Source organism: Emydura macquarii, unplaced genomic scaffold, assembly GCF_026122565.2.
Source record: "Emydura macquarii macquarii isolate MOO-44397 ecotype Brisbane River unplaced genomic scaffold, CSIRO-AGI_Emac_v2 contig_1119, whole genome shotgun sequence".
NCBI lineage: Eukaryota > Metazoa > Chordata > Testudines > Chelidae > Emydura > Emydura macquarii.
The window spans coordinates 20070666-20090834 of record NW_027131256.1 but is presented as its reverse complement, the minus strand read 5'-3'; the positions used below and the strand labels follow the sequence as shown (position 1 = coordinate 20090834).

Sequence of the window (20169 nt, the reverse complement as noted above, 5' to 3'; positions counted from 1 at the left end):
TACAAAGTTGTGCCTGAGTTTATTTTTCAACTGTATTTAATTGCCTCATTATATTACATATAGAACTTTGTCTCACTAGATTCTCTAAATAACAAAAGTTAATATTAGCTGGCCTTCAGATACTAATTCTGAATTAGATGACGGGATAGATTTTAGACTGGCCTCATAACTTGGAGCCTGTGGCATTTTCAGACCATGACTGACATACATCACAACAAGGAAGCTTGTGGAAATTCATGAGCACTGTGCCATTATTTTATGAGAGACCATTTGCGGGAGAAGAGGAATGGAATATTTTTGAGAGACAGACAGATACATACATAAAATGGCCTCTGGAGACTGGAGTATTTGCAGTTTATACCTGGCAGTTAAAAAACCATGAATAGTCACTACCAAATACCAGGCTTTGCAGCTATTCACATTAATTCTATTTCAGAAAGAGAGTAAACTTCTAAGGATAATTTTTACCTTCATATTTCCAATATCTCATGTTTTTTGTAGAGCTATTTTTTTTACATTGATAATTTAATGGTAACTAGTTGCATACAATAGGGTGTTGATGCTTAATATGTATAAACCCTATACTATAGGAAGCCAGCTGGGATTACGACTACTGATGTTTATTTCATGTTTTTTAAAAAAGAAAAGAAACCCCTTTCTCCATACAAATTATATTTAATAGTAAATTATGACATATTAGACTGTTACCAATATAATCAAAACTAAACTACAGCTGTTGAAATAAATGAATGTGGTAAATCTGTGCTTCATTATTACTTTTGCCTGGTTTGTGTTGATCTAGGGTCTGAAGTCAATGGGAGTTTTTCCATTGACTTTAATGAAAGTAGGATCAGGTTTTTACCTACTAATTCAGTAATTCACAGTGTCTGGTTTTATCAGTAGTGTGAAATAGTGAGGTTCTGCTTCACTTAACTTGTGATGTTCTGGTAACTATTTCTCAGACTAACGGGAAGGAAGGGTACTGTTGAACAACAAAGAATGTTGATGACCTAATGACTTGAATAGTAATTCTAGGATTTTAAACTTTAATCAAATTTGATTACTTCATTCTGTGTAAATTAATGGCTTGAGAAGTAATTCTCAAGAAAAATGCACATATTTAAGTAATAATCATTATAGCACAGAAGCGTACAAAGCAATTACATGGTTCTCCCAGTTAATTAAAAAACTCAGTTTTGTTTTATCATTTAATAAACAGAAAAGGCCAGTTTACCTTGGTATAATATGGCCCAATAGACATTATTTCTACTTGATATAATGAGCTCTATGAAGGAAAAAATCTGAGTTCAGAAGATTCAAAGGATGTCAACTATCACCAGATTCGAAACCTCAGGTTTATGTTTAATCTGTACAGTTTTACTCAGCAATGTCAGTAAAATATAAACATAATTACAGAGGTCCGTGTTCAGTAAATGTTGCAAAAACTTAGAAAACCATTCTATAGAAATATATCAGAGTAAAAAAAAAAAATCAGTTTTGCTCCACTTTGACTGAATTAATTGCTATATTACTCCATATTCCTGATTTCAGGGTCTCTATAAATTCCTTGAAAGATGATGGTGACAGAAGCACGGATTCAAGTGAATGATGTTTACATTTTCCACAAGATATTTTAAAAATTCTCTCTTGTATACAAAGAAACACTGTGTGTGGTCATATCACAGTTCACGTCTTCACTCCCTTGAGAAATTCTGCTCTGTAGTATATGGCACTTCTTGTTCTATATATTTTATGGAATGATTTGTTTAATGAACTAGACCTGTGATTAGCTTTCTGAGAATACCATTATTTGGAATATGTGATGCTATCATTATCATCTTTATATGAATTGGTAGCGTTTCTGAGCTCAGGAATATGGTGTAATAAAACAATTCAGTGAAAGTGGAGAAAATATTGATTAATGCATTGAAGGATAGGGAACAATAACAGACTTCAGTGCATTACTGTTCAAGAGGAGTATCTTGCATGTGAAGATGCAACTTCATTGGAGGGACAGTGTTGGTAAGTATTTTCCTATGGTTTGTATGGGGATTTTAAGACTACTATGCGGTTTGGTTGTTAAATGTTCTCTTGTTGCATAATAGAAAAGAAGATGAACCTGCATTGTATTCTCACTTTAGATGCTAATTATTCATCTAATAACTGAAAATACAAGTTTGTGCCTCATTTACGCAATAGGCAATGGAATTGTTTGTGGGATTTAATCTATAAATATTAACTTGTTTCAGCTGCTGCAGGACTGTCTGTAAGGTTGTATTAACGATAATTTTAAATTTTAGACAATTTGTATTACTATCTCTCACTTTTGATTTATTTTCATATAAATCTTGAGCACAATTAAGAATCGTCCTCTGATAATTGCTCACTAATATTAAAGACTTTATTTCTGAAGTTTTTTTGAAATATTAATTGTACTGACTTTTTTTTTCATTGCAGATTATGACAGTACCAAATGATCCCTATACTTTCCTCTCTTGTGGTGAGGATGGCACTGTAAGATGGTTTGATACTCGAATCAAAACAAGTTGCACAAAAGAAGATTGTAAAGATGTAAGAACAAAATGTTCCAATAAGGAGGACAGAAATATAGGGCTATAGACTTAATATTTAGAATCTGAACCTTAATAAGGCTTCTGGGGTGGTAGTGGAGAGTCCCCGATGAAGGCTGAGATATGTGGTGGGAATTACCCAGGGGCCAGAAAAGAGTGCTATTTGGACTCTCTACATCTGAGGTTCATTTATGAACTTTTGGTTTGGTTTACTTGAAATTTGGTAGAAAAAGTCTACCTTGGTCTCAGACCTAATCTACCAGTCTTGAGGCTGTGATGGCTTTTTTGTACATTTTTGAGGTAGTGGTGTAAATTTGAACTGGAAGCTCAGCTGTAGCCTTAAACTGTCAAGCAACCTCTGTAAAATAGAGTAAGTAGTGAACATACTAGATCAGACTAATCACTGGTGTATCTCCCTGGATGGTATTAATTTCACCCATAGTATCTGGATTTCAGAAAACCTTTGGTACTGATTTGGATTAAAAACTGAGCCCAAAATATGTATTATACATACTATCCCCTTGGTACATGTTTGTCTTGTGGTCTGTTTTCCACATTGTGTTCCCTTTTAGTCTTTGGTTATTTTTGGTCCCCAATCTCATTACATTACTCTTACTACACAGCATTCCCCTATCCAATTATCTGCCCATAAACCTAATCTGTTCTAATCCTTTTGAATTATTTTAGATGCTTCCTGCCTATTTGTAGTTCTTTCTACCCACATCCTGGTTTCTTTGTTTAAAAAAAAACAAGAGTGCAAAACAATGTTTGTAATTCTACCCTTGTTAACCCTCTCTACCCTTAACTGTTAGCTTCTTTGAGGTTGATATAATGTTGTTTTTCGTTCTCTGATCACTTTTGTCCTGTCAGTAACTCTTCCCTATAACACATTTACCACCTGTCTGTATAGGGCCAGATCTGGCTCTCTCTTACAAACATGTTTGCAGTACCTTTACTAATGGGGCTGCATCTTCTTTTCAGTAGGATTATACTTCAGATGTTTAGGAGCTATTTTGTAAATGCAGTGTCTTTGTATTATTGCAGGATATTTTAATAAACTGCCGACGTGCTGCCACCTCTGTAGCGATCTGTCCTCCAATACCGTATTATCTCGCTGTGGGCTGTTCTGATAGCTCAGTAAGAATATATGACCGACGAATGCTTGGCACAAGAGCAACAGGTGGGAAATAAACATTAAATAAACTAAATTAACCTTTTATATCAGCATACAGTTCTAGTTTGTCTTGTTTATGAGTTAAGCTTAGTTTTTATGTAGGATCTAGGATTTTTAAAAAGCTTGTATACTAGATATTATAAAACAGTGCAGGAAAGATTTTGAAAGATTACTTGAGATCCTATAAATAAATAATAAATGATGTTATTAAGGTGGCCAAAGAACTTCCTGCAGGTCAAATGCAGCACATGGAATTCAACAGTGTCTCCTAGGGCTCTCTCGGACTATGTAGTCCACAGAGACTACAGGTTTCAGTATGCAATGCTCTGTCTTTATTAATGTCTGCTATAATAAACCATGCTGGAGCATTGTATATTTGCACCTCTAGGTTGTATATACACATTTCTCTAGTAAAGATGAGGGCAGGAACCGGCTCAGTAACATGCAGATTAAATGCATCCATGTCAGCCCTATGTTTGGGTGCTTTTGATTCATTAGAAGACACTGTTTCTTGCAGAAAGGGGTGTTGTGAATGTTACAGACTCTCATAGCAAATATTTCACTTCTCAGTAGTTGTCACTGTACCTGACATAGTAGCCTTCAGAGGAAAAACTGCATTCTTAAGTATTTGCCTAAAATTATTACAAAGTATCTAACAGTAGAGTGAGTGAATGATTTCACCACACATTAAGTGGTGGGCGCAATTGTCTGGCTTGTTGGAAAAGATGTATGCTCCTTTGAGGGCTGGAGAGCCAAGGATTGACTTTCTGCCATAGCTGCAGATGAGGTCAGCGTGAGGATGCTGACCCATCCCCTCCATGTGACTGGAAGATAGGTGCAGGACTATATTGGTCCATATTGATGCAGGAAAAGCCCTCTTTTATCTGGACCAGGCAGAGCAGCACTTATGGAAGTGGCGAAACACTGGGATTTGTCAAGATCCACTATGGACATTGTACTAGTTGCTAGATTCTTGGGGGGTCTGGGAAGGAATTTTTCCTTCACTGTCAGATCGGCCAAGCGAGGTGGGTTTTTTTGCCTTCTGCACAGCGGGTTTGGGGGGCTTAGCTGAGGCAAATATGAAATGGGAGTTAGGCTATGATGTTGCAATTCATTATGTAAATGTGGGGCAGATGTCAGGTACTCCATAGGAAAAGGATACAGTGATCAGATAAAATAAATTGGTATAGAATTTAAAGGAGGTATTCTTGAAAGGAGTGGAAATGGGAGGTTTGGTGCTTCTATGACTGGTATGGCAGGGAGCCAGCCCCTCTCCCCTCTTTGTGGTCTTCCCTAGAGCCTCATTTGAGGGTGGGGGGATGGTGAGGACCTTAGGGATGTGAACAACACTTGAAACAGAGATTTCTAAAATAACTATTATGGGAATTAAGCTGGCCTTTGATTTGTGGAGCTCTGTGAGAAGTAAGATATACAGAGCCTTACTTTGTCTATTTAGGTGAAAAATAATATCTTATTAATGGCACTGTGCCCGGGTGTTTGAGAGTTTGGTTGCAGGCCCAAAGGTATCAAATGGCTAAGACAACCAGCATGATAAGCCATTGTATGTTTGCATTTAAGTCTCCATTACTTCCTCTCCTCTCTTCCCCAGATAGTCTAACTGGGTATTTGTCTTGTTGTAAAAATTGAATGAGGGACTGTGTGGGGTTCTCATTGGGAAAGCTCTGGTCCTTACCCAGATAAATCAAATACTCTTTGCTTTCATCTAACAGCCAGTGAAGGGGGTGAGCCCATGTACACGCACATATGTGTAATATAGCTGGATTGTATAGCAATGTCTAGTCAAATCTGGCTCAGTATTTCCACTCTAAGACCCTGTTGTCAGTTGCTCAGAGCTTTCTGAAAGCTTGAGCTATTGGGATGAAACTTTCTAGTCCTGGTCTTTGCCCAAAGGAATTTTTTTTTTTTTTAAATTTAGAGTCACAAGGAAAATTTGTTCAGACACTTTGATAGAAGAAGGAAAAATATTTTTGCTCACTGTAAAAATAAAATAAAAATTGTAACCTTTCAATGAATGGCTCTATTGTCAAAACAGTGGAAGATGGAAAACTTGGAATTTGACAGGGAAATAGCCTTTAGGTCAGGGACTGTCTTTTAAACACCATGCAAAGTAATAGTAATATATAATATATAAATATTTAATTTATTCATTTTTTTCTCGTATTCATGGGTGACAGCATGATCATCCCAGATGCATGTCAGTAAAACTTTTATACTATACAATATCATCATACACATTTTATAGAAGCTTATTTTTAAAATATTTTAATTTCAATTTTTATTGCTACTGTTTTTCATATTTCTCTACCTTCAAAGCATTGTTTCCTTTGTCTTGAATTCAACTATATAGGCCTGTAAGGAGAGAAAGAAAATGATAAACATTGGAAACTTGTTTAATTTTTCTGTGCATAATATAGTAATTTTAAGAGCTGGCACACCAGGACTGGAAACAAATGCTGTCTCATTTAAAAGCAGTCTCCTCGCTCATCTGCTGGGGTAAAATAATCCATTTTTAGCCCTGATGCTTTGAGATAGTAAATACTGAACTTGTCATTGGTCCAGCACTGAAATGGACAATATTCAGGCCATTATAGTTTTGGAGAGAAATCCACAAATGGCAGAAAAAAGAGAGGTTCTGTAAGTGATTTTTGTTTAAAAAAAATTGTTTTGAATCTTCCCAGAGATTTGTAAGACAAATTGTTCTGATGGAAATTGATTAATGGATAAAGCACAGATGAGTTGGTCAAAGGAGAAATGCAATTTGTTTTGAAATTTCAAAGGAATATCATCACCACATATACCACACTTCTTTAGATAAGTATATGTACATAGCAATATGATCTTAAACATTGAAGGAAATATCTTCTAGATCCCTTCTCTAATTGGATATGGTAATTTGAGTTACTATGTTTTGTATTGTAAATATTTTTAGTATTGATAATATTTCTGTTCCCAATAAGTGTTACAAGTACACAATGGCAAGTGATATGTTATATAACACATTCATTTTGTGCGTACATTAATAGAGAGAGGTTGAAGAACCAAAATAAAATATTTACGATATTTGACTTGTCGTTCATTTGTGCCATATTTTTGTGCCATGGTATTTCTGTAGCTATAATTCATACTATTTTGGATGTTTTATTAACAATATATTTGATAACTGAAAATGTGTTTATAGTTTGCACATATTATTTCTTTTGTTTTTATTGTATTAGGTAATTACGCTGGTCGGGGCACTACAGGAATGGTTGCACGTTTTGTTCCTCCCCACCTCAATAATAAATCCTGCAGGGTAACATCTCTGTGCTACAGTGAAGATGGGCAAGAGATCCTTGTTAGCTATTCTTCAGATTACATATACTTGTTTGACCCTAAGGATGACACAGCACGAGAACTTAAAGTTCCTTCTGCAGAAGAGAGAAGAGAAGAAGTGAGTGATTAGCGTGATCTATTTGCATCTACTTGGCCAATTTTTCCTTGATGTAATTATTTACGCCAGTGGTATTGCCCCAAAGATGAATTTGATGTTGCTGAAAGTATAGTTGTGTGGCAAAGCCCTGTGCCATCACATAGGTTGTGCAGACACAAAACCACTACTCTCAGAGCTCTACCTGTAATACTCAACCTTTATAACCAAGAAAAATTTACAAAACTGAAGAAATTACCTTTTGGGCATAAGAAAATTCAGTCTAAAGGTACTTTAAAAAAAAAAAAAAAAAAAGTCAGAAGTCTACAGAAATAGAGGCTCTTAAAGTGTCTTAATTGCCTTGTTTTGCCACTCTGCAATGCTGTAATAGTCGGAGGAGAATTATTTTTAAAAAACTGTAAAATACAAGAGAACTTGTTTTTATATGGCCTAATCCTGTGAAATAGAGCAGAACTTGAATTGAAAAGGTTTTGCTTGGCCACAGATACACTGTAGCTTATAAGTTGGCTCATATGGGGGAAAAAGCAGCTTGCATCTCCCCTTCAGCACTGATATTTGCTGTGCATAGGCCCACTAGTCACATCTCCATTTGTGTGACTGTACTAATGTCCTCCATCCCCAACTTGTTGTTCTGCAGTCGACCCCCCTGTGGCTATCACACTCATGGCAAATGGAGTGAAGTTATCCTGAATGGGTTCTTTGCTGCCTGCTTGCTAGCACATTGAAATTCTGTATTTCATGCTGGTTTTGAATCATATGTGAGCACACGGATTTTCCAGTTTGAACTCATAGAATGAACGCTATTTACAGAAAAGTAGAATGAAAAACCTAAATTATTTCAGTAACTCATGAGCAAAATGCAGTTCTGGATATAGTGACCCTCTGCTTGAAGTGAAGTTTGCAATATGCTGGAATTTTGGATATTTTCACAGTAAGACCAATTGTCCACACATACAGCACTGGCAAAGTCTACTACTCTGCTGGAGTTCACGAATATGAAAAATTAGTATTTCGTATTAGTAAATTAGTAATATTTCATATTAGTGAACTACTCCAGCAGAGTAGTAGACTCTGGAACAGTTAACTAATATGAAATTCTACTTGAGATGTAGAAGCATGTGTGATAACAGAATGTTTCCCTGAAACAGAAATAGCAACAAGAAGGATCAACAAACATGTCAGGAACTCACTGATGCATCTCTTAAAGTAATATGTCTCAGTAACAAAATGAATTAGTTTTGTTTAACTGTGTGCCATACGCATGAAACAGGAAAAAAAAGAAATTACATTTTTTTCTGTTTTACAATCTTTTCATAACCTTTCATACGTTGAACAGCTCATGTTCTGTAGGTTAAGAAAACTTTCAACATTTTAATTCAATATGAATTTTTGTGTCTACAAAATTCCAGTAAGTCAATATAATACTGATTTTTTGCAAGCTTCTTTATACATCAGAGGTTTCTGTTTATTAATTATCAATGTTTTTTTTCCCCTAAGTCTTTATGAAAGCTTATTAGTCAACATGCCTTAAAGGGTACTAAAGGGTAATAATACACATTGCACGTTCATAAGTGCAGTATTGTGCAAAAGCTTTTAAATAAATTATTGCACATAAATCTACATTAAGTACTTAGTAGTATTTATGAAAAATGTTTTTGCTATGTAATTTATGCAATGCCTGTTAGTAAATTAGGGTATACCGATGAAGCTCTTTAAGTTTTTTTGAAAGCCACTATTTAAGAACTTGTCACACTATTATAAAACTGAATTAGATTTATTTATCTAGTGTTCCTTAAATTTTTGTGTAAACTTTTATCTAGTGAAAAGTGCCAGGTCGAAAGCCCTAGAGATTGACGTTCTGTATTTATTTGCCATATAGTTTTGACTTATCCAAATGTGAGTGTAAGATTTCGCATGATACCCTGCCAATGTACCTTTACCTGAAAGTACCACCTCAAAGAGCAAAGAGGGGAGTTACATTTCCTTACCCTTTTAATTCGTGGTGTCATGGAGACTGCCAACTAGAGTGTTAAACAGTCCCAATCACAGTGGTATCTTTATTTATTTTATTTTATTTTTTTTATGTGGGACTAGACTGAGACCACCAACTCATTTCACATAGACTGCTAAATAGCAGTCAGATGGCATTTTTCAGTCACTGCTAATTTCAACTGAGATAGACGAGAGCAGCAGCAGTTTATCTGAATCTGTTGTTTTGCCTTCAGTACAATTGAGGCACTTGTCTTAATGATGTAAATGAGAGGAAATAGAGTTCCCTTCCACCTGTAGCCTTTTCTGGTCATTACGTTGCTTCTGATCAGAATCCTCCTCCTGCTGCTTCTCCCTTTCATTACTATTCATAGATTCCATGGCAGCATTCTCATCTGTTTCCACATGTACGCATAAGAAGAATCTTTCTTTCTGTCGGGCAGCAGCAGCACTGTTCTCTCTGGCATATATACCTCAGGCATTTCTTTATTGTGTAGAACATGTGTATTAAGGGAGTATTACTCAACCAAGAGTGGTTGGGAAGGAAGGGAGTGGCAGGACAAAAGAGAGCATAAACAAGGTTTGGGCAGGATTCAAGGTCCTCCCTTAACATCCTTGGTGACATCTCCATTCCCTATGCATGCTACAAAGTATGTATCTTCACTGAAAAGTTGCTTGAGTGATCAGCACCTGGGTTAACCTCTAACCCAGGGTGAGCAGCCACACTGTAAACCAAACTCAAGTTACTGTGTCCGTACTGGTACTCCATTCACCTGTCTGAATTGCTAGGACTTCTTGGGGCATATCCCATAGTTCTTTGTGCTGCAGTAAGCTGAGTCACTCTATGGTTCTTTCCCATGAATTGTGGGAAAATTTCTCCCTTCTGGGCAAATGAGGAATTGTGGGAAGGTCATTGGGGGACTATCAGAACTTGAGTGGCTTAGCCTTCATTCTTCCTGCAATGTGAAGGGGTTACCTGCCCCAATGAAAGCCTTTCTTGGGTGTTAGTCTATATCTCAGAATGGGCAACTAGATGAGGTTGAGAGCACCACTGAACTTGGGTCAAAAGTTTGTGTGGATGGGGAGCCAGGTTAGGGGCAACACATGAATAGGAGCCAAGTTAACTCTTCAGTGAAGTTATCCAAAGATGCTGCTGAACATGGCTCCTAAAAAGCCCTCCCACATTCCTGCCATGTTTTCCCCCCTTTGTGGCCCATGATGTATCTGACTGCTGGCACAGATCACAGTTCAGGGCTACAGGCTCAGGAAGTAGCCATAGCAGCTCAAGTTTCTCCTCTTTGCTCCAGTGGTACTTTCCTCAGCCTTGTATAGTCCCACACCTCCATGTTTCTGGGGAATGGGGAAGGAGCTACCAAAGAGAACAGGGGAATGAAGTGGGTGAGGAAAAATCAACAAAGACTTGTAAAAGAGCAGAAAACAACAGGAAAGAAAGCACAGAAAAGTTACATGACAAACAGAAGAGAGGAGAGACAGCAGCACCAGTATGGTGTGAAGGGATTCAGGTTGGTGATGGGTAACTTGCCTGCCAAGCTATTGAGGGGAAGTTGCAACAAAGGTTGGGAACAACTGTACTAATAAGAGGGACCTGTATATTAAGCAATATCACAGGAGTGGAATTGGCCCCGGAATCCCCTTGTTACTGCAGAATTTTGCTCCAGAATCTAATCTTCCACTTTCCAAGTAATACGTTGTGATTTTGAGAATAGCCTTGAAAACATGAATGCAGTGCAGTATTATCTTTTTGAGTCTGCAGGCTGTCTGAAACAGTAGCTTTGAGCTATGAATTCCCCCCCTTTACCTAAGAGGTTTTTTAATTCAAAGCTAAAGATAACTTAAATGTCAGTATTAATTATTTCACTGCTGACTGTTTAGGCATAAATACCTAGCAAATATGCTTATTGCATAGTTCAAAACTGCCCATCTAGGTGGTCAGAGCCCTAGTTGCCCCCTTCCCAAGCTACCAAAACCTCCTCTTCCTCCTCCTGTCCCTGGCAGCATCTGAAGTATAGTTAGGTGTCATCAGTACAAAAATCTGCATCAGACAGAAAATCAAAAATGCGTGGTAAAAAAAATCAGATTGAATACTATTACACAAGTTACTGTAATGACTGTAGTCAGTTTTGTATTTAATTCAAAACCATAATTTAAATTACAACTCTGGCTACTATAGAATTGCTAGTCTTATGCATTGGGATATATTGCGGAGTCCAGGGACCTTGCTTCAGAATGTAGGCCCAATTTATTTTGAAATACACAGAGCCTTGATTAATGCACTAAAGTTAGTACCGTGTAAAATAAACTGTGTGCAAGGAGTAGGGTTGTGACTGTTCTAGGAGCCATAGCCTGAAATTTTCTTATTTTTGTGTGACTAAAATTGTCCTTAACCTTGTCTTAATATAGCATTATGCTTAATTATATTTGATTTGTGTATATTGCTGATATTGTTCCACTTTATTTGTGATAGAAACTAAAAGGGTTGTGCAACTTGAATGACTCCATTTTTTATTTCACTTATATACACAGGTCAATCATGCAGTACTTCCTGTTTTTAGTTATATAATACCACTGCTTATCCTTATTTTTCTAGTTACGGCAACCTCCTGTTAAACGTTTGAGACTAAGAGGGGATTGGTCAGATACAGGACCAAGAGCTAGACCTGAGAGTGAACGAGAAAGAGATGGTAATATGTGGTTATTTTAATTGTTGTTTCTAGTATTCCTGAAATGTATAAAGGGTTAAAACAAAACTATCTGCAGTTTTTAAGGATCATACCAGATTTTAGAATATTTCACTTAATAGTTTTACATAAGATGAAAAATTTTGCAGTATTGAATCTAGTAAATTTTAGGCCCTGACTGCATTAAGGAAATTTTCACCAGTATAGCTACATCTGTGTAGTTAATAGTGTAGGTGGCACTGTACCTATGTGTAATAAGACTTACACTAGTGCAGCCTGATTCAGTATGTTGATAATGCACTACATTGATGTGCACTACACCAGTGTGCTTTCTTTAATGTAGACATGGCCTTACTTTTTGCTAAAGATACAACAGGAAATATTGTATAATGATTAAATTGGGACTAGGAATCCAAACAATAGTGTGTCAATCCTTGTTCTGCCACTGATTCACTGGTGACAATAGCTAAGTCTTTAAATGTTGGTACCTGCGCTTCCACCTCTGTAAAGTAGTATTATGCAATTGCTGGAAGCAGAAACAGTTTAATACAGGCAGTTAATAGGCCCAAAAATGTGCTTTGCCAATAATGTGGGGTCAGCAAAAGGTGATCATATTGCAGTTTAAGTTGGAAAAACAAGGCACGTTGCTGTTTTTCTCTAAAGTCATCTTTCCCTTTGCCCTTTATTGCATTTTCATCTCCATATCCATGATGATTTCTTCTCTCACCTTCAGATGTGTGATTATTATTGATTTATTATTATTCCACTCCATACTTCTATAAACCCAACTCATTTTTAGCTTTATTTATTCCCACATCACCTCTTGGCTACAGCTCCTACTTGGTTCTTGCCCCTCACCTTCTGTCTGCATCTTGTCCTCTTGGCAGTTTTGATTTGTTATTTCTTCTTTGTACTTGCACATTGCAGGCCACAGAACCTCACCACTCCTGAAATAGATCCCTAACCTCTGGCTCAGTTACTGAAGTGCTCAAATCATGGTTTAAAGACTTCAAGATACAGAGAATTCACCATTTACACTAGTTTAAACCTGCAGGTGACTCATGCCCCAGGCTGCAGAAGAAGGGGAAAAACCCCCAGCGTCTCAGCCAATCTGACCTGGGGGAAGATTACTTCCCGACCCTAAGTATGGTGATGAGTTAGACCCTGAACATGTGGGCAAGACCCACCAGGGAGATACCTGGGAAAGTAGTAACTCAGCCTTCCCCACCTAGTGTCCTGTCGCTGGCAGTTGGGGTTTTTGCTACTAGCAGTTGCTGATGGGCCAAATGCCATTGTAGGCAGTCTCATCATATAAATTTATCAAGCTCAGTCTTAAAGCCGGTTAGGTTTTTTGTCCCCACTACTCCCTTTGGAAGGCTATTCCAGAACTTCACTCTGATGATTAGAAATCTCAACATGTGAACCTTTGAAAATTAGGAAAACTCAGATTTTTATAGAAAATAAATTTTCCCTATAGGTCCTTTTTTTTTTTTGCTTAATATGAATTTAATTGCTAGATGTTCCTTTTTTATCACCGTATCTCTACCCCTCCCACCCATCTTGTTTTTGCTGACACCCAGGTTGTCTGAATATTTCTCTCCTTGCTCCTCCATAGGTTTCCTTTCCTCTCTCCATTTCACTCAGCCCCCTACATGGGCTGTGACTAGTTCAAAGATCCTGCTTTTTCACTACGGCTGCAGCTTCAGCATCTTGCCTTTACACCTCTCATCTGATACAACTAAATAGTGGCTGATGTGCTGGGGACAGCAGCTACATTGTATTAGTTAGGCAAGTGGGTGAACTGAGACTTCTGTTGTGCTAAATTATCTGTTTATTATCTCATCCTTCTACTGTATCTCCATCCCCTTTCTCATCTACTCTCCTCCTCTAACCCCTCCAGTTGCTCCAATGGACTTCATACCATCTCTTTATCTTCCTTGCGCTCATGCCCTACCTTACTCTTCTCCTTAACTTTTTGCTCTCCTCTGGCTCATCCCCCTCACAATACAAAAATGCTTTAATCTTTCTTATTTTACAAAACAAAACATTGAGTCCACTTGCTCTCCAACTGTTGCCTGATTTCCTTTCATCTCTAAGCATATTGAATGCGCTGTTTGCAATTGCTATCTGGAGTTCCTCTCCAATCCAGCTTCTCTCGCTTGCATTCCACTGAACCCTTCTTGCCAAAGTCTCTAATAGCTGAAGTTCAGAACCAGTTCTCCATCCTTACCCTCCTTGACTTGTCAGCCACCTTTAATACAGCTGACCAATCTCTCCTTGAAATCTTGTCTTTCCTAGCTTCCGTGGCACTGTCCTCTTCTGGTTTTTCTCCTATCTCTATAATCACTCTTCATTGTGTCCTTTTGGGGAATCTTCCTCATCTGCGCTTGAACTTTCCGCAGGGCTTCCATAGGGCTCTGTCATTGGTCCCTTTCTCTACTCCCTCTGTCCTTTATCTCTGGGTAATTTTATCTGCAAACACAAATTTAACTACTATCTCTATGTTGACTACAAAGATCTACCTCTGTACTCCAGACCTGTCTCTTTCTATCCAAACTAAAATTCTAGCCTGTCTCTGATTTATCCTTGTGGATGTCTAGCCACAAGTTCAATCTGCAAAAGAGCTCCTAATCTCCCTTCTCCACCTAAGTCCTCCCCGCTCCCTCCTTTTTCAATCACCATGGACAACACCATCACCCTGCCGGTCACTCAGGCCCACAAGCTTGGCATTATCTTTTACTCCGAATGCTTTCTGGGTCCTTACATCTGGGCTATATCTAAATTTCGCTGTTTGTTTCTGTATAACATATCTAAGTTCACAGCCTTTCCTGTCCAGCCACACAGCTAAAGCTCTGATGCAAGCACTCATTGCGCATCTTGATTACTGTAATATCGTCTCTCCTAGCTGTGACAAATGCAGTCTTGTCCCACTCATATCCATTCAGAATGCTGCTTCCCTAGTCTGTCACTTTGACCATGTCACCCTTTTCTTTGAATCCTTTCACTGCCTCCCCCTTCTCTATCTTATCAAACATAAGATGCTTGTCTTCACTTCCATGGCTCATCACGGTCAATCCCCATCCTACCTACCATCTCTTTTGCTATCAAGCAGTCAGTACTCACCTCAGATTGGCTAATGCTGCCAGCTTCCACTATCCACTTCTTAAAATTTCAAACAAACACTTTCATGCTTTCTCCCATGCTGCTTGCCATGGTTGGGAGGTACTCCCTGTAAACATCTGCAAAGCTTATTATCCACCTTCAAATCCCTTCTCAAAACTCTCCTTTGTCTTGATGCTTACAAAAAACTTTACAACAGTTGAACTGTGGGTTTGCTGAAAAAAAAGCATGTTTATCATGCTGCCCAATATATTGTCTCAGTTTTTCCCTGTACACCCCCCATCTGTCAATCCTTCTGTTGTCTTTTGTCTTATGCTTAGTCCCCATCTCAAGGGGTTAACGGTCTGTCTCTTTGTTCTGTGTGTACAGCACTTAGTACAGTTGGGTTCTAGTCCCTGATTAAGGCTTCTAGGCACTATGATAATACAAATAATATGTTTAACTGTGTTCTTGGAAAAAGCATTTTCTGACTAGATACATGTCAGTTGTGTAGTAAGTGAAATTTTTGGAAATTTAAATTCCCTCCTGTCAATTAGATAGTAGAATAATCAGTAGATCACTTTTTGTGCTTTGAAGATACTATCTAGTAAAATATCCTGTTTAATAATAAATAAAATAATAAAAATTGTGGGAATCTGGAACAGCTGGCTATCTCTTAACTTCTCTAAGCAATATTCAAAATTCAGTACAGTGGAACTCAGTTAGAGAAAGTCAGATATAGGGAAACTCCATTTCATTGTGAAGCAGAATGAAAGTTGAAAGGTTTTTTTTTTTTTTTTTAGTTTATTGCAATGTTCAAATTGCAATATGAGTTAGAATGACTTAGTGTTACTCTGAAAAAATGTTCACTCTGAACATTGAAAAAGCATTCACTATGAGGATACCACTTCGTATAACTTCAGTACTCTGTTTTTATATGGAAAAAGAAATGGTGCACTTGAATTCTTTACAAACTTGCAGATAAAATTTTAATATCTTTATTTTTATAGGGGAGCAAAGTCCTAATGTCTCACTGATGCAGAGGATGTCAGATATGCTATCAAGATGGTTTGAAGAAGCTAGTGAAGTTGCGCAGAGCAACCGAGGACAAGGAAGAGCTCGGCCTAGAGGTAATAACTTATTTTTAGTAAGGATAAACAGAATTTTGATAATACAAGCCTTTTTTTTTTACGTAAGTAATAAAAGAGGGGTTTAGATGTACAAGATCTTTTAGCTTGCAGCTTTCTGGGGCACAAACTGTATTTTAGTTTATTTCACAATACAGAGCATATTATGTTTGCAAAATATTAAATGATCATACAAAGGATCCTTCTCTAAAGGTGGGTTTGCTATTTTTTTCCCAAAGGTGGAACTAGTCGACCAGATGCCACCATTACTAGCAATGTACCACCAAGTGCTGAATCAGAGACTACAATGGAAGTGGATGGTCCTGAACAACTTCCATCCTCTTCATCCTCTACAATGTCAGCCCAAGCTCCTTCAACGTCTCCCTCAATGGAAAGCCCCCCTTCCACATCCTTACTGTCCTCGCCTGACAATGAACAAAGACAATCTTTGGAGGCCTCTGCTCATCCTACACTCCATCAGTCTGGTGAGGAGAAATCCATCCAATATGCCATGGTTTAACAAATTACTTAAATAATAAACTGCAATTTTATTTTTGGCATTATTTGGTAATTGATTTATAGTCTTGTTGAGGTCATGCATGTCTTGAATGTGGATTAGGTACTTCTATTGCTACCTGGTACTCTAAATTGTGGCTATAAAAATGTACTTTCCCAGAGAGAATCTCAAGTAGAATTATTAATCTTGTTTTTAAAAATTAATTGTACTTTTTTGGGGGAAGAAAACTATATTTTGTATTGTTTAACTATTTTCTTCAGGGTATATAAGTAGACACCCTACCCCTCCTGCTGAGATTTGGCTGCAGTAGCTCCAACACAGTGAATAGCAAAATCTGTCACCTGTTGCTCATCAAAGTAAGTCTGGAATGATATGTCCCTTCTGCCAGTATATACACCCAGGACCTATAGAAGCCATGCCAGAATCAACTAGGGCAGCGTTGCTTTGTCTGTTGAAAATATCTGGGTGGACATGGTTCACTTTGTAGTGTATTCTGTCCCATTTAATGGGTTAAATTCTATTCTATTCTTCTAATATTGAAACTAGAGTAGCTCCATTGTCTTAAATGGAGATTTACATTTAAATTGGTATAAATGAAAGGAGAATTTTGCCTAGTTGTTAATATCAATGATCCCTTTGAGGGGGAGAGCTATAGTGCTGAGTCACACCCCTTCACACCAATACACAGAAGAGGCACTGTTTGTTCTGGATACCTGTGGGTGCACAGGAGCTAGCCAGGGACACTACTTACAGAGGTGTGTTGCCAACTATTACAATTTTCTCACAAGTCTCTCAGTAATTGGTGTGTTTCGTAGAGTCCCTACATGTTTCGTAGAGCTGCTAGAGTTGTGTGTTACATGAGAATGTCAGCTTTCATTAAAAAAAAAAAAAAAAAAAGTCCTTATGGCTACAGAGAAAAGCTTGAAGAAGTGACCTTAGTGCACCCAAAAGATTGAGAAACTAGAGGGCAAATAACCTTTGGCCCTCCCTTATTATTTGTTTTTAATCTCATGGGTTTTTTGTGGCTTGACTTGTGATTTTTGAGCATCTGGGGCAGGCAATGCTGTATAAGGTCCACCCTCTCTCTTCTGATACTTATTGCAGGCATTGTGTGTTGCTGTCTTTGGAAGAGATGACTGATTCCAACTCTCCCAGGCCCTGAGTGGATGTGCTGGGATGAGGGAGAGAGGAGATTTTTCCCATCTCCCCATCTTCTTTGAGAAGCAGCCATAAGAGGAAAGAGAGTGCCATTCACTGTGGTATGGCTGCTGCAGTCAGACCCTTCTGGGACATTGTCAGAAAGGGGCATGCCAGGGCTGAAACATGGAAGAAAGATGAGCTAAAGATATAAATGGATGTTTATTAAAGGTAATTTAAAAAAAACAAAAACAAAACTTTAAAATACACCAATATTAGTCTGGCGCCCCAGTTAACTTTACCTAATAGAGAAAGTAAACAGTTAGCAAAAATTGTACTTGAACCACATTTCTAATAAATGAGAGAGGCAGGAACCCATTTTACTGAATATTAGAGGCTTTCAGTTACCTATAGCTTTGGCACACAGCATATTGGTGCTGATACAATGCCAACCAAGGTTTATATTCACAAATTGCCAAAAGCTCAATTGCTTTGCTATACAGAAAATGCAGCAGATTTCAGCCACCCTCTTGCATGATACCGAGAGATGGCTGCTAACGACTGCAAATCCCAGTATTGATCTGACTGGTGTTTTGCTCTGTTCATTATATGTCACTGTATACTGGGGCCTGTCGTCTCCATGGCTGCATCTACTATGTTAAAGTGAACTGCTGCAGGCTACTTTATTAAACTCTGTGGGTTGTATAATGACAACTGTTACAGAGAATCTCCTCCTACATTATGTATTTTTGTACCGGCATTTTTTTGACATCTCTCCTACAGAATACACTTGAACAAATTTTTCCTTCTGTATTTCATTGAGTAAGTCTGAAACTTTGGGTAAAAGTTTCTCATGCCAGCATGTGGAGTCCAACTGATACCATTATTTCCCAGTACTCTCTCTGCACCACTTCCAATGTCAGACTCTCATCAAACTGGGAATTACGCAACCTTCACCAAAAAGATTAATGGAAATTTGCTGTACATCAGATTTGAAAGATCGTATGACTTCTGAGAGCAGTAGATATTTTAAACTTATTGTAGTTATGTTTAATGGGATCTTTGACCACAACTGGTTAGGATTTCAGTTTTATGTCTCATCCAGAAAAGTTTTTCTTACAGTACTTCTGAATGCTATGTCCAGATGTTAGTTCAGTTCTGCATATGAAAAAAATGTCACTTTTTGAATCACCAGCATCTCTTCTATAGCAGCGATTACAGTAGTAACTTACTGGTCAAAAACAACATGATCAACTGAGATAGTAAATTTCACGTAGAGAGTTGCACGTAGAGAGTTGGCTAGTATCTACAGCTGTATCTGCTCACACAGAGAGAAGTGACTTGCTGAAGTAAATAACATTTGACAGTATGGTGTTAAATACTGAAAGATTGCTTTTTAAAAAAAACCCAGAATAGTTCCATATTCATCAGAATTTAAAACCAAACTCTGTGTGGTATTTTTTAAAGCTGTTTATTACAGATCAATTATAGAACACCATACCTGTAGAGTTAGGTCCACAAACATATATAAGATACGTTCCTTGCTCCAAGGAACTTAGCCTAAGATAGGCAAGACACAGAAAAACAATGAAGGGAAGTGAGTGAATAGGAAACTTATTGCTGAGGAAAGATTCCTAGGAGAACTTGGTTTTCAGGAGGGATTTGAAGGAAGAAGAGGGCTTTTGGCAGATGAGGGCAGGAGAATGTTCCAGGAGCAAAAGGCAGCTGGATAGAAGGCATAAAGCTGAAGAGGATGAGGTAGCAGTAAGGCAGAAGGGATGGGTGGGGAACATAGAGAGTGAATAGGGAGAGTAGAAGGAAATGAGATGTAAGGTGTAGGAGTACCGTTGGATCATGGAGGGATGGAGAATTTAAGTTAAGAGGCAGGGTGGTAGGGCATGCAGCGGTGTGAATGACCAGAGAGGGAAAAGAGGATAGTAACAGTAGTATTTTGAAAACAATGGTGAAGAGGAGGAAGGGCAAACAGTAGAAGATTGCAAAACCTAAAGGGGAGAGATGATTGGGTGGGGCGGGATTAGAAATCTCGAGAGGAAAAGCCAAAGATGATCCAGCCATCAGTTTGGAGAGGACAATGACTGATGCTTGTTTGGAGGGGACAGCAAAGTTTTAATGAGTGTGAGTGTAAGGGCAATCACCATCTTGCGGATCAGGGTGACTTTATAGTAATGGAGCATGAATTCGTGAGGGTACAGGAGAATGGACTACTAAGCAAATAGTTTTCACTGCTCTGTTTTATAATTCGCTACATTGCTTTCCTCCCCTTTGAAACTATAACATTTTATTACTGTACATTTGAATCATAATTCATATTTAAATCCTTTGCCTGCTATGTTGTCCTCAAAGTATATCATATGATGGATGCCCGATTTCCTATTTTAGAAATACTCT

General features: G+C 37.9%; 1 protein-coding gene across 4 annotated transcripts in view; it reads left to right on the top strand.

Annotated features, from left to right (window-relative positions):
- DCAF6 (DDB1 and CUL4 associated factor 6) overlaps window positions 1-20169 on the top strand; it is a 162523-nt gene that overhangs the window by 60007 nt on the left and 82347 nt on the right. For all 4 annotated transcript variants that reach the window (XM_067546273.1, XM_067546272.1, XM_067546271.1 and 1 more), the window contains exons 5-10: window positions 2458-2571; window positions 3615-3750; window positions 6981-7195; window positions 11790-11883; window positions 15990-16109; window positions 16346-16591. In XM_067546273.1, the coding sequence (XP_067402374.1) occupies window positions 2458-2571; window positions 3615-3750; window positions 6981-7195; window positions 11790-11883; window positions 15990-16109; window positions 16346-16591 (925 nt within the window). The remainder of the gene's footprint in view (window positions 1-2457; window positions 2572-3614; window positions 3751-6980; window positions 7196-11789; window positions 11884-15989; window positions 16110-16345; window positions 16592-20169) is intronic.